The 13,279-nt window shown below is 62.5% G+C and overlaps 2 protein-coding genes across 2 annotated transcripts in view; one reads left to right on the top strand and one right to left on the bottom strand.

Annotated features, from left to right (window-relative positions):
- The first annotated feature begins 785 nt into the window (after positions 1–785).
- Positions 786–6,799, top strand: GALK1 (galactokinase 1). The gene is made up of 8 exons (XM_004709289.2): positions 786–958; positions 1,788–1,977; positions 2,366–2,485; positions 2,609–2,744; positions 2,853–3,034; positions 6,159–6,309; positions 6,405–6,567; positions 6,651–6,799. The coding sequence occupies exons 1-8, from the start codon at positions 794–796 to the stop codon at positions 6,720–6,722; spliced, it is 1,179 nt and encodes a 392-aa protein (XP_004709346.1). The 5' UTR covers positions 786–793; the 3' UTR covers positions 6,723–6,799.
- A 102-nt stretch (positions 6,800–6,901) lies between these two features.
- The window catches only part of ITGB4 (integrin subunit beta 4), a 32,852-nt gene continuing 26,474 nt past the window's right edge, over positions 6,902–13,279 (bottom strand). The window contains exons 31-40 of the mRNA XM_004709139.2: positions 11,866–12,048; positions 11,646–11,777; positions 9,675–9,911; positions 9,372–9,521; positions 8,792–8,941; positions 8,174–8,362; positions 7,849–8,004; positions 7,595–7,759; positions 7,404–7,511; positions 6,902–7,319 (exon numbers count right to left, since the gene is read on the bottom strand). Of these exons, the coding sequence (XP_004709196.1) occupies positions 7,180–7,319; positions 7,404–7,511; positions 7,595–7,759; positions 7,849–8,004; positions 8,174–8,362; positions 8,792–8,941; positions 9,372–9,521; positions 9,675–9,911; positions 11,646–11,777; positions 11,866–12,048 (1,610 nt within the window). The 3' untranslated portion in view covers positions 6,902–7,179. The remainder of the gene's footprint in view (positions 7,320–7,403; positions 7,512–7,594; positions 7,760–7,848; positions 8,005–8,173; positions 8,363–8,791; positions 8,942–9,371; positions 9,522–9,674; positions 9,912–11,645; positions 11,778–11,865; positions 12,049–13,279) is intronic.

Here is a 13,279-nt window from a genome sequence, read left to right as displayed (position 1 = left end):
AGCAACCACATGCTTAACCGCTGTAACACCAGGTTACTTAAGAGATCTTGCTGAATGCCAGCCTTATTGCCCTGGCTGTGTGTGGAGCTGTGAGTCAGGGAGGGCGGCTGGGCGGGGGCGGGGAGGCACATAGAAGAGCACCATGTCCAGTAGACAGGGCAGCTCAGCCCTTGGAGTCCGGCCAAGTACCATGGAGGCATGGAGGCAGCATCGGGGCAAAGACAGGGCAAGATGCTGGCCCTTAGCCCTAACTCTTCCGAGTGCGGTGCAGACTCCCACCTCGTGCCCCCCCCAGCAGTGACACCGTTTTACAAGGGCACGGCTCAATGACAGGGATGACCATAATCAGCTAGGCCATCCTGCCTAAGGAGGTTTTCAGAGATGCTTTTTGAAGGCACGTCCCCGCTCTTTGGGACAAACCCTCAACAGGGCTCCAAGCTGCGCACTTCCGCACAAAACGCGGAGCCAAATTCCAGAGGCTGCTGACGTGCCACAGTTCCTGGTACTGGCGATTCCAGCGGGAGAGACCCCTGCGGGGGCGGAGCCAGCGGGGGCGGAGCCAGCTCGGACCCTGGGGCGGGGCGTGGGGTGGCAGGGGCCGCCCCTCTCCCCACTCCCAGTCGGGCGCGCGCAGGTCCCCGGCGCGCGGAGTGCGCGCGCGCAGCAGGGACGGGGTGGGGTGGCGCGTCCCCGGGAGCGCGGGAATGTGCGTGGCCAGCTGCCTTGGCCCCGCCCCAAGCATCCAGCCTTAACCCGGCGGGCGGGCCGAGGCTGCGCGCGGCGGGAGAGCGACATGGCTGCTACGAGGCAACCGCAGGTGGCCGAGCTGCTGGCCGAGGCCCAGCAGGCCTTCCGGGAGGAGTTCGGTACGGAGCCCGAGCTGGCCGTGGCGGCGCCGGGCCGCGTCAACCTCATCGGGGAGCACACGGACTACAACCAGGGCCTGGTGTTGCCCATGGTGAGGGGCGCGGGGGTCCCAGAGCCCGCAGCCCGGGCCAAGGGCAGGGTGCAGGGAGGCGGACGCTCTTCTCTTCGTGTGGAACGCTGGGCGGGCAGCACCCGACTTCCCAGCCGGAGTTTGGGGGAGACGCTTCTGAGGGTGGGCCTGGGACCCGAGCTTCCTGCTTCGGAAGGAGGAAGCTGGAAACCCGCTTCGAGGGGGCGTGGAATCCACTTACTGGGAACCACCATGTGATCGACAGGTCCTCGCCACCGGCCCAGAGCGCTGGCCTCAAACTGTGGGCAGATGTCAAGTGGCATTTGGGTCTCTCGGGCCGACACGGGGGTGGGGGGTGGGGGGGCACTCCATCACGCTAGACCTGAGATGCTGGGCCCAGTTCATGGAGAACAATGAGGTCCAGAAAGGGCAAGTGATCTGCCCAAGGTCACACAGCAGGCTCTTGATGAGCTGCAAGTAGTTAGGGTTCCTCTCAGATGGAGGGATCTCCCCACCCTATTTTCAGCGTGGGTCACCAGGAGTCAGAAACATGGTGGTTCTGGCTGGTCTCAGATGGGGGGCAGTTTAAGTGGAAACTGCGCTTCTAAAGCCTTTTTGTTCTTGGCTTTCAGCTGGGAGCCCATGCTTAGTGCAGAGTCCAGAGTCCAGATCTGCCCACAGGCCATATCTGGCCAGCCCCTGCAGCCCCAGCAGGCCAGGCCCAAACCCCTAAGGTCAACTCACTCCTGACCCCTCCCATCCCTAGTGGCTTGGCTCCCCGCCTTTCCCCGGGGCCCCTGAGGGCCATGCATCTCCTGCCCTGGCTGACTGCATCTTCTCCCTCTGCCAGGCTTTGGAGCTGATGACTGTGGTGGTTGGCAGCCTGCGGTCAGACAAGCTCGTCTCTCTCCTCACCACTGCTGAGCTGGCCGATGAGCCCCGGCGGCTGCAGTTCCCCCTGCCCACGGCCCAGCGGTCACTGCAGCCCGGGACGCCCCACTGGGCCAACTACGTCAAGGGGGTGATTCAACACTACCCAGGTACCAGCCTAGGTCTGCCCACTGGTAGCAGATGCTCCACCTCTCAGGCTTGACCTTCCGTAACTCATCTAATCCATGGGCTGGAGCCTTCCCATTTTACAGATGAGGCAACTGATGCTCAAAGGGGTTCTGGAACATGACCAGCCCTAGCCTGTTGCCCTCCAGAGCCCTAAGCCAGCCAGAGAACTGGAACAAAGGGGCCCAGGAACAAGGGAGGGATGGAGGGAGCCAGAGGGCAGTTGGGTCTTTAGCTCAGCAAGAGACTGACAATTGAGACACCCCCTAGAGACAGGGGGTGGCCAATGCCTTTCCTCATGCCAGGCCACATGCCCTTCCTGTGCCTACTTCCAACACCCTATTTCACCACTGCCCACTTTCCCCCTTGCAGCTGGCCCCCTCCCAGGCTTCAATGCGGTTGTGGTCAGCTCCGTGCCCCTGGGGGGTGGGCTCTCCAGCTCGGCGTCCCTGGAAGTGGCTATATATACCTTCCTCCACCAGCTCTGCACAGGTACTACCCAGGGCCCCTCTCTGCCTGAGGGCCGGGCTCAGGCCTTCTTGCCCTACATCTCGGGAGGGCGATGGGAAACTCCTTGGAGCTGCCTGCCTCCCAACCTCCCGCCCTGTGCTGCAGACTCTCAAGAATTAGCTGCCCAAGCCCAGGTGTGTCAGCAGGCCGAGCACAGCTTCGCAGGGGTGCCCTGTGGCATCATGGACCAGCTCATCGCTCTGCTGGGGCAGAAGGGTCACGCATTGCTCATCGACTGCAGGTCAGGCCCCCTTTCCCCCTCCCGGTGCACACTCAGGAGCCCCCGGGGGGAGTGTGCCCACCCCACTGGCCTAGCAATCAGACATCAGCCTTGCCGTCTCCACCCCAGGTCCCTGGAGACAAGCCTGGTGCCACTCTCGGACCCCAAGCTGACCGTGCTCATCACCAACTCCAACGTCCGCCACTCGCTGGGCTCCACCGAGTACCCTCTTCGGCGGCGCCAGTGCGAGGAGGTGGCGCAGGCCCTGGGCAAGGAGAGCCTCCGAGAGGTGCAGCTGGAGGAGCTGGAAGGTGAGGCTGGCAGGGCGTGCTGCCCTGGAGCTAGGCAAGCACCTGACCTCCAGGGCCTTCTTGCCACATCTGGCCACTCCCTGCACCCAAGCACCCTGCAACACATACACACCGCCCCACCCCGGTCTCTCTCCGCAGTGTTTGGGATCTTCCTCTCTTCTCAGGTTTGTGTGCTCCTTCCTGCCCATCCGAGGCTTGGTTTCCCTCGGTACCCAGCTCACTGCCACCGGGTTGAGTCTGACTCATGGCCACCCCACAGGACAGGGCAGAACTGCTCCTTCCTAGACTGCAGCTCTTTATGGGAGAGGAAACTCATCTTCCTCCCTTGGCAGAGTGGTGGGGGTTTCCAACAGCCGACCCTGCAGTCTGCAGTCCACCTGGTAACCACCAAGCCACGGGGTTTGTTGTAGAAGACGCAGCAAGTGCAGAGAAGAATATACCGGGCCACCACCTGGAAGCATCTCCCTCAGCACGTGCCCACCATGCTCTCCAAATAAGAGAGTATGCACTTGTCTCATCTGCTCCCTTCTCTTAATTTTCGGTGTTTGCAATTCCCTATATTAGAACCCCCTTTTCTGCCAGGGGACGTTTATCATCCAAAGAGACGGCATCCAGGACGCTATCTTCTGACAGCGCGCCCGGCTCGTCTGACTCTGTGTTCTCTTTATTATCTTGCTGACGTGGACGGGCAGTGAAAAAGAGGAAGGGCCTCCAGGAGGTGGGGTAACTCCTTGGCTGCAACGAGGGCCTCGAGCCTAGGGGCAGTTCGGAGCACGGTGCAGGACCGGGCAGTGCTTCTTTCTGTGGTGCACAGGGTCACTATGGGTCGGAACCTATTTGATGGCAACATCAGCAACACATCCCTAGAACTAGAATCCGAAAGCTAGCAGTTTTAGTTTTGTTTTTTTTTTAAAGTCCCTAACACACTGAACAGGAGCCCAGGTGGCGTAGTGCTTACACCTGGGGCTTTGAACTCAGAGCCATCAGACTCTCCTCAGGAGACAGCAAGGGATTTCTACTTCCAGGAACAGTTTCAGCCTGAGAACCTCACACTCTGCCCTATCGGGTCACTCGGAGTGGACATCCACTCGTTGGCAGTGAGTCTTTGAAGGAAGACAACTGACCAGAAGGCTGGTGTCCTTTCAGGAAGTTCTAAGGCCTGGTGGAGGTGAGCCAGAGAACCCATAGTTTGAGCCCCTTTGGGGCGGTTTACAGAAAGGGGCAGCGGTGAGGTTGAGGCCCGGCCACCTGCTGGAGCCCACACCGTGAGCCTCTGCTTCCCGTCCACTCTGGGAGCTGCGCCCTCCCTGCCAGCATGGGAGTGGCCTGTTCAAGGACATGGGGCCAGCCCGAGGGCTCACCTCGTTCTTCCCTTTGTGACTGTCGCCTTCTCCAAGGCCTGCCTCCCCTGCTCTGGTCAGACCACCTTGGCTGAGGTCTTCACACTTGAGTGCCTTGACCTGGCACCCTCCTCTCACGTCTCCGGGTGTCCCCCTGTCCAGTAGCCCTGCCCCCTTTGCGCCTGCCTTCCTGGCCTCTGCCTGCTCCTTCCCTGCCGCCTTCAAACCCCAAGACTTAGACCTCTCTGCTCTCTCCCCTCCTCCAAGGATTCTCAGAAGAGCCCTGGTGGCAGAGTAGGTTACCTGAGTTGGACTGCTAACCGGAAGGTCGGCAGTTCAAACGCACCGGCTGCTCTGCTGGAGAAAGATGAAGCTTTCTACTTCTGTAAAGATTGACAGTCTCGGAAACCCACTGGGGCACCTCTGCTTTGCCCTGTGGGGTCGCTGTGAGTCAGAGTTGCTCTGATGTTAGTAAGAGGGAGAGAACGTTGTGTGTGTATGTGTCCCTGCCCGCCCGCCCCCTCCCCCAACTCCTGGGAGAGCCCCCGGCTCCTGTGCTTCCCCAGCCTTCAGTGTGCCGACCCCTCCCCATGCCTCCCTCCCTGACCCCATGGACTAGGCCCGATGATGGCTGCCCGACATAAAACGTGTGGCTTACACTTGGCCTTGGCCTCTTCCCTCCCACCTCCCCCTGCAGCCTGAGAACGGCTCACTCATTTCCCCTCTGACGTGCCCCCACCACACCCAACCTCGACCTCCCTACACAGCAGCCCCAGTGGCTCCTGAAGGGTCATACCTGTATCTCTGGCCCCTGCCTTCCTCACCACTGTTCTGTGTCCACTCAGGGGCCACACGGCCCTCTGAACTGCTTCCTCCCAGGCTCCCTGGGCTTCCTGTTTTCTGCCACCGTCTTGCCCTCATTGTGCCTGGTAGAAACCTCAGTCAGCCCGAGTTCTCCCACTCCTGCTGCTGTCCGGGACCCCCAGGTGGGTGTATTTAATTAATCCATAGTTGCCTCCAGCACCTGCTTCTTGCAGGCCCCACTGTCCTCAGGAACTCAGCTGTGTTCTCCTGCTCTGGCCATGGCTTCAGCTGCCCATGGAATGAAGTAGCTAGCTCTCCTTGACACTGACCTACAGTCCCCGGCATACCCTGCCCCTAGGCAGTTTCCTGTCCCCTGTGTCCTTGGTCCTCCCAATGCCACTATCACTTTTGTGTCAACGTCTGCACTCTTGTCCTGCCTGGGTGACCCTGGTAGGGCAGGGTCCCATGCATCCTGGCAGCACCTGCGGGGCCTAGGCCGGAAACGGCTGCCTGCTGGTCTGCTGTGTGCCAAACACCCACAGGCTGGTGCCCCGTTCTGCCAGGAGGAAGAGGGTGTTCAGGCGCCCAGTCACTTGCTCAGAGTTCCAGCTCTGGCTTAGACTCGGGTTCAGAGCTGGGCCTTGGAAGTTGGCATTGACCTTTGGACCTTCCACCCTTTCACTCAAACAGAAACAAACTCACTGCCATTGGGTTGATGGGGACCCTACAGGACATGGTAAAATGGACCTTGTTGGTTTCTGAGACTGTAATTCTGTGGGAATAGAAATCCCTGCCTTTCTCCTAAGGAGCAGCTGATGGTTGAACTGCTGACCTTAGAGTTAACAGCCCAATGCATAAGCACTATGCCACCAGGCTTCTGCAAGGAACATTTGAATGATACCTCCCCTGGCGCTCCCCCCCCACACACACATACTGCAGGGCCCCTGGGAGGTGGTCTGCTGACACCCTTTCTTCCCCAGCTGGCAAAGAGCTGGTCAGCAAGGAGGGCTTCCGGCGGGCACGGCACGTCGTGGGGGAGATCCGGCGCACGGCCCAGGCTGCCGACGCCCTGAACCGCGGGGACTACCGTGCCTTTGGCCGGCTCATGGTAGAGAGTCACTACTCGCTCAGGTAAGCCCTCCGGGCACCCGCACCTCACAGGCAGGTGCTCGCTAGCTGTCCCCAGCCAGCATGTCCTAGGCCCGCCCTCTGTGCCCTCTTGGCAGGGATGACTACGAGGTGAGCTGCCCCGAGCTGGACCAGCTGGTGGAGGCCGCGCTGTCTGTGCCCGGGGTTTATGGCAGCCGCATGACAGGCGGTGGCTTTGGCGGGTGCACGGTGACACTGCTGGAGGCCTCTGCTGCAGCTCGAGCCATGAAGCAGATCCAGGTGAGCGTTTTCCAAGCCTGGAGGGAGGGGCCCCCTTGGCCTGGTGCCCGGGGCCCCTTCAGACCCTCTCCCCTCTCCCACAGGAGCAGTACAGCGGGAAGGCCACCTTCTACCTCTCCCAGGCCGCTAACGGTGCCTCGGTGCTGCCCCTGTGAGGGGCTGCTGGTCAGCTCGGGGCCTTGGTGCCTGCCCACCACATCTGGGTGCTCAATAAACTTGTGCCTCTATTGTCTTCCTGTGTGGCCCCGAGGTGTATCTGCTGGGGCATCAGGGTGGGGGCCAGGACTGGGGTGGTACCTCTCTTGGCCCAGAAGCCTAGACAGGTAGAGCTGAGGAGTAGTAAAATCTTTTATTAATTGCAGGTCTGAGGCTGGGCCCTCCCTTGGCACTTGGGGTCTGGTCTTTGGTTACGAACGGGTTTGGAGCCCTTAGTGAGGCAGGGTGGGGAGGAATAGGCAGCCAGGGGGGGTCTTTCCAGGTTTCTGCCAATTCCCACCCCCTTTTCTGTAGCTGAGAGCTCTCTGGGGGCTGAGTCGCCTGTGGGGGCTGAGCTTGGGGAGCCTTAGCAGTGCAGAAGCAAGGCAGTGGAGAGGCACTGGGGTGGGGCGGGGCTCAGGTCTGGTAGAACTGAGTATCCACCTGTGTGCCGAGGGTCTCGCTCGTGGTCAGCGTGTGGCTTACAAACTCCTGGGTCACGTGCCGAGAGAGCGAGCCACCCATCTCCAGGTGCTGGGACCCCAGGGCTAGTCCATCTGCAGGGGCAGAGGTGTTGAAGCACCCTGTCGGGATCCCAGCCACACCCCCTCTGCTGGCGTCCCAGCCGGCCGGCCACTCACCCACTAAGGGCTTGGTGGTGCTGGTGTGGGTGGTGGTGACGCTGCTGTATTCCCGTGGGAGTGAGCGCTGGAACAGCGCCGCGTGGCCGCTCAGCTGTGGGAAGGGCCCTGGAGCACGCAGAGGGGACATCGGTCAGGGTGCGTGGTCAGGGCACGTGGTCTGCGGGGCGTGGTGGGAGCCGGCTCCCTACCTCCATCCTGCGATTCTATGGTGATGATGCCCTCGCGCTCCGGCCCAAAGCCCTGCGTGGTCTTGGCCTGCACCTTGAACTTGTAGGGCACGTTCTCGCTGAGGCCTGGCACAGTCAGACGGCTCTCGGGACTGTCTCCATCCAGTTGGAACGTGGTGGCAGGCCCTGGGCAGGGGACCCACCGTCAGGCCTCTTGTCCCGCCCCCTCCGGACCTCTCCAGTCCCTCCTCGCCCACCATGGCAGGGGAAAGCACCTCCTCCGTGGGCCATCTCACAGGTCACCAGGTAGCCAAGGATGTCCCCGTTGGGCCGCCGTGGCCGCTCCCAGCTCAGCTGCAGTGAGTCGGGGCTCAAAGCGGTAAACACCAGGGGGCCCGGTGCACTGGGGGTGCTCAGGGTGAAGGCGGAGCCTGGGGAGCGGAGCCGAGGGTCAGTGTGTTGAGGGGTGGGGTGCTCAGAGTGAAGGCGGGGCCTGGAGAGCGGTGGGCGGAGTGTCGTGTTGGGGTGAAGGTGGAATCTGGGTGTCCTTGGGTTGGGGCCGGAGTACACTGGGGGGCGTTAGGGGGAGGCCCCGCTCACCTGGCAGCGGGCAGAGTGGGCTCTGCGGGTGCACCTGTGACTCGATGGTGATGACGCCCTCCCGCTCGGGGCCCCAGCCCTCTTGGCTCTGGGCGCGCACGTGGAACACGTAGGAGTGGTTGGGCAGGAGGTCCTGAACCACCACGGACGTCTGGCTAGGGCTGGGGATGTTGATCCGATGCCACTCCTCTGGGGGCGGGTGGGACAGAAAGTGGTGCCGGGCCCTCCCACCCTGGCACCCTCCCATCCTGGCACCCTCCCACCCTGGCACCTTCCCACCCTGGCATCCTCCCACCCCTTCCCTGTCCCTCCCAGGGTACAGGAGGCAGGCAGGCTGGAGTCCTCAGACAGGGCTGGTGGTTTGGCCTCCACACTATAAGGGGCAGGTGGTGCCCGAGCCCACCCACATCCTGGCCTGGGCTTGTCCCTGCCTGGAGGCCCCCATTCTCAGCCTCCCCAGGCAGGTCAGGCCAACAAGGCCCCAGGCCTGAGGTCAGTAGGGCCTTGTTTGGTAAAGCCTAGCAGAGAGGAGCTGGGTGAGGGACCCTCCTCTCCATGGCTGGGTTGGGGCAGCTGTGTGTGTGGAGGGGTCCCTGCAGCACCCCCTGGAGCACTCACCGCCGTTGAGCAGCTGATAGTCCACACTGTAGCCCAGCAGCGGCCGCTCACAGCGCGGCTCCTGCCAGCTCACTTTCATAGACGTGGGCCCCAGGGCTGAGAACACCAGGCGCGTGGGTGTGTCGGGCACACCTGCAACCACACGCGATTCTGGGGACAGAGGGGCACAGTCAGAGCCTCAGAGGCAGGGGTCTCTGAAGGGAAGTCAGAGCCAGATGCCCTCACCTCCCTGGCATGTCTGCACTGCCTGCGGGGGAGCTCACTCACCCTGCATCACCCTGTCCAGGCCACCCAGCACCTCCCGCACGTCCTCAGAGTGGGTGCGGGCCCTGCCTGTGCCGAGAGAGGGCGAGCACCTTGAGTGGCCGAGCAGCAACCCCCTCCTTTGGCTGCCCCCACCCCCACCCCTGTCTACCCGGTGGAGCTGCGTTAGGCTTCAGCATGGATGGGCTGGGCCGGGGGTTAGTTCCTGTGCTGGTGGAATGGAGGATGGATGAGAAGGTGGTGGCAGTGACTGGACAGGTGGCAGATGGAGCAGGTCAGCCATGGCAACAGGTCCGACACGACACCCTTGCACTACCTGGGTCCTGGGAGGGCGCTGTGGGCTGCCCCGCCAGGATGATTGAACCCCCAAAGGGGGGCAGCCCTTTCACTTGAGTCCGATTCCGGACCCCCAGGGCCCAGGACAATGGAAGCCTGCTTCTCCCAGCTTCCCAGATGGGAGGGAGGCCTACATTGGAATAAAACAAGCGTGAGAGAGGTGGGGCGCAGGGGGTGTGTGTATGAGGGGTGTGGGTGCCTATGCTGGACGGTGGGGACTGGGGTCCCCGAGCCCACAGCCTAAGCCTCTAGGATGGGAAGGGAAGGGTGGCCGGGCGCTCACCGTGGGATGTGACGGACGTCAGGGTGGAGTAGTCCCTGGGCAGGGTGGCCGTCTGCGAGCGCTCGGTGCGTGTCAGCGAGTGGTAGTCCCGGGTGAGGGTGGAGGAGGTGCTCATGACTTGGCGGGGCAGCTGTGGGCTCAGGTGGGTGCCGTAGGCCGCGTTGGCCGCAGTCATCCTGTGCAGGGAGTTGGCGCTGCCCGGGAAGGCAAAGTCCATACGCCCATTCATCAGGTGCTCTGTGGAGGAGGGCAGGGTCATCCACAGGAGACGGGGCCATAGCCCCGATGGGGGTCCTGGGAAGTCCCATGGTTGGCAACCCTCCAGGGACTTGGCAGCTATCCTGCCAACCGCCCTCGGCCACCAGGGACAAGGGCACTTGTTCCTGGAGAAGGGCCACCTTGCCCCTGGCTGGCCACACTCTTAACACCTGCAGGATGCAAGCAGGGCAGACCCCAGTGGTGGGGCAGGGCTTGCCGCTCTGCCCCTGGTCAGTCCACCATCATGGGTGCCTGAGCCTCAGTGGAGCTGGGGGGCGCTGCCCACCCAGGGGCCCCAAGGGCGGGCGCCGAGGGGGCCTAAGTGTGTGCGGTCGGGGTGCAGCCTCGAGAGAGCCGTCACCTCCGGGGGGCCCAGGGGTTGCGCTGCGGGGTGGTCTGGCGCCCCCCATGCCGTCATCTGGGGGCGCAGGGGAGGCCTCGGAGGAGCACCCGCTGCTGGCCGACAGGCGCGGGATGAGCTCCGGGGGCAGCCGCCACGTGACATGCCGCAGGTCCAGCTCCTCCCCGAGCAGGGCATCGAACTTCCAGCCACCGCCTCCTTGGGAACAACGAAGGGCCGCGTTGGCGCCGGCGGGGTGGGCGGGCTGATGGCTGCAGGAGGAGCGGCCGGCGGATGAGGTGGGCGGAGCCGCGGCGAAAGGCCAGTCCTCCAGGCTCGGTAAGATCCAGGTGTAAGGAGATGGAGAGCCCCAGCCTGGGGCCCCCGAGGGCCCACCCAGGTGGACGCTGAGCACCTCCTCTTGTGAGCTGCAGTGTGGCTCCGAGGACAGACCGACCCCAAGAACTGCTGGGAGCCCGGGCAACCTGGTGAAGGTTCCCTGAAGGCACTTCTGGGCTCTGAGCCTCAGTTTCCCTGTCTGTTCAGTGGCCAGAATGGGCCCTTCCCTACCTGCCTCCCAGGGACCATTGCCGGTACCGATAGGGCCAGTAGCAGCTGGGACTCCTGGCTTCTGACCAGGTGGTCTTTCCTCAGACCCTCACCCAAACCCACCCCACTGCCATCTAATGGATTCCGGCTCACAGGCCGTACGTCGACGGAAGCAGGCGGCCACAGTGGCCTGCAGGATGACTGGTGAGTTTCAACAGGCAACTGCTCCATTAGCAGATGGGAACGTAACCAGTAGACCACCAGGGTGCCTTCAGATCTTCCAGGTGGCTCATGAGACCAAGACCAAGCTTAGCCCCTTGGGGTCTAGTGTGAATTCATTCAGGAAACTAGAGTTGGCATCCCATTTCCGAAGAACGGGCAGCAGGCTGAGGGGTTGCTTGTGGGCCTGGGGTAGGGCCACCTGGGAACTGTGCCCAGGAACCACTGTACAGGGGCTTTCCATGGGACTGTGCTGGAAACCAAGAAGGTGGGGGGGGGCAGGGCCCATGTTTGGGCACTGCCTCATTAGCACCTTACCAAGTGACTGCCAGGGGCCTTCTGCCAGGGGCCTGCCCCGAGGGCCCTGACTCCCAGCGGGGCCTGAGCCCTGCAGAGCGGTCTCCACTGGTCCGTGTGCACAACGCCCGTCTGCCTCCGGCCCCTAACACTCAGACCGCACACAGACCTTGTCTGCCTGGCCCCTCTGACCCAGTGTAAGTACCATGAGTCCCCCAGTTGATTGTGCTTGGGGGGGGGGTATCTGTCTTGACCTCATGCCCAATGGTCTCTCAGGACCCCTGTAACATGGTCCCAGGCTCACTCACCGGTGTCATCGGAGACGCTGGGCCTCTGGCTGCCCCCCGGCGAGCGTAGGACATCGTCGCTATACATGAGGAAGCCCTCGTAGTCCTCCCCGCTCTGGGCATCCACGATGGGGATGTCGGGGATGATGGGAACTGCGGGGGACAGCGGGAGCTGAGCCTGTGCCCTGTCTCTGCCTCCCCCAGGCTCCCCATCTGCCCGAGCCACCTCACCGCCACTCACTGGACATGGGCCGCTTGGGCTGAGTGGCCAGGTTGATGAAGGCCTCCCGCTCCGGCCCCCAGCCGGCCCCGTTGCGCGCCTTCACAGTGTAGCGATACGGCTGGGACTCCCGGAGATTCTCGATGAGCAGCATGCGCCTCTTGGGGCTGTCCACCAGCACCTTCTTCATGGGCCCGATGGGCACTGGGGCAAGGAGAACACGTCAGAGGGCCCCAGGTGCCAGCCTCGCCTTGGCTTCACCATGTCTGCCGTCCTGGGATGGCTCCCCGCAGGCCAGGAGGGCTCATAACCTCCGGGGACTCCTGTCACAAGAAGTGTCCCCACCTCTCCAGAGGGCATGTCACCAGTGGGTGATGGAGCCTGCTCCAGACTGCAGGCGGCCTGGCTTCACCTCCGCCCACGGGCCACATACAACCAAACCCCAGTGGGCTCTGTTGAGGAAGCAAGGGGGCTCTGAGCACCCTGACAGCTGCCCTTGGGGTGCCGTGCCAGGAGCACAGGGAGGGGAGAAGAGGAAGGAGTCCCTCGAGTCCACTTCCACTCATTGCGAGCCCACAGGACAGGGTGGATGTTTCGTGGGGTCCCCGAAGCTGTGCCCTTCCCCAAGCAGGCTTGCTCAGTTCTCGCTCACTGTCATCAAGTTGATTCCAACTCACGGGGACCCTGTCGGACAGTTGAGCTGCCCCTGTGGGCTTCGAGCCTAGCTGTCAGTCTCCACGGGGGCAGAAAGCCTCATCATTCTGCAGAGCAACCGGGGGTTCACACTGCCTGCCTTGCAGTTAGCAGCCCAGCCTCTCTGCGTAACCCACTGCGCCACCAGGCCTCTCCCAGAGGCTGGCAGCCTCGTCTCTCTCTGGGAACAGCTGCTGGGTTCACCCTGCCAGCCTGCACTTGCCGGCTGACACTTAGCCATCAGGGCAGAAGAGCCGGGCCGCTGTGTGCACGATTCTGGGGAACAGAGAAGGGGGACCAGAAAGAGCCAGGTTTCTAGAAAGGCTCAAAGGAGGATTTTGGAAAATGGTATCCAATACGCTGAATGTCTAACCCTAGGAAAAGCCCTGTGCTCAAACAGGTGGTGAAGGCCAGTCAGCCTGCAGGGAGCCATCCTTGGGCCTTGGCAGATGTCCACAGGCTAGGAGGGCTGCCCGGCACATCTTCACCCAGCCTGGGGCAGGGATGAAAACCATCAGGGACAAGCAACTGTGAGACCTAAGTCAGGCCTGTGCCTGTGATGACTGGCCTGGCCTCTTCCCCGCACTAGTCCATGAGACCCACTCCTGGAGACCCCAAGTGTATCAGAGTAGAACTCTGTTCTCTGTAGAAACATCAGTGGCTGATTTTTCAGAAGTCAACCACCACCCCTTTCTTCTGGGGCACCTCTGGCTGTAGGAGAAGTCCAACCCTGGGTTAGCAG

The sequence above is a fragment of the Echinops telfairi genome, unplaced genomic scaffold (genome assembly GCF_000313985.2).
Source record: "Echinops telfairi isolate 266 unplaced genomic scaffold, ASM31398v2 ScPeMD7_7458;HRSCAF=8496, whole genome shotgun sequence".
NCBI lineage: Eukaryota > Metazoa > Chordata > Mammalia > Afrosoricida > Tenrecidae > Echinops > Echinops telfairi.
This window is presented reverse-complemented; position numbering and strand designations above follow the sequence as displayed.

Bases quoted from the DNA above. Each gene is read 5' to 3' on its own strand.
- GALK1 (XM_004709289.2), top strand. From the start codon at position 794: ATGGCTGCTACGAGGCAACCGCAGGTGGCCGAGCTGCTGGCCGAGGCC. The intron at 2,745-2,852 runs GTCAGGCCCCCT...TCTCCACCCCAG, and splicing joins GCATTGCTCATCGACTGCAG to GTCCCTGGAGACAAGCCTGG. The intron at 3,035-6,158 runs GTGAGGCTGGCA...TTTCTTCCCCAG, and splicing joins GCAGCTGGAGGAGCTGGAAG to CTGGCAAAGAGCTGGTCAGC.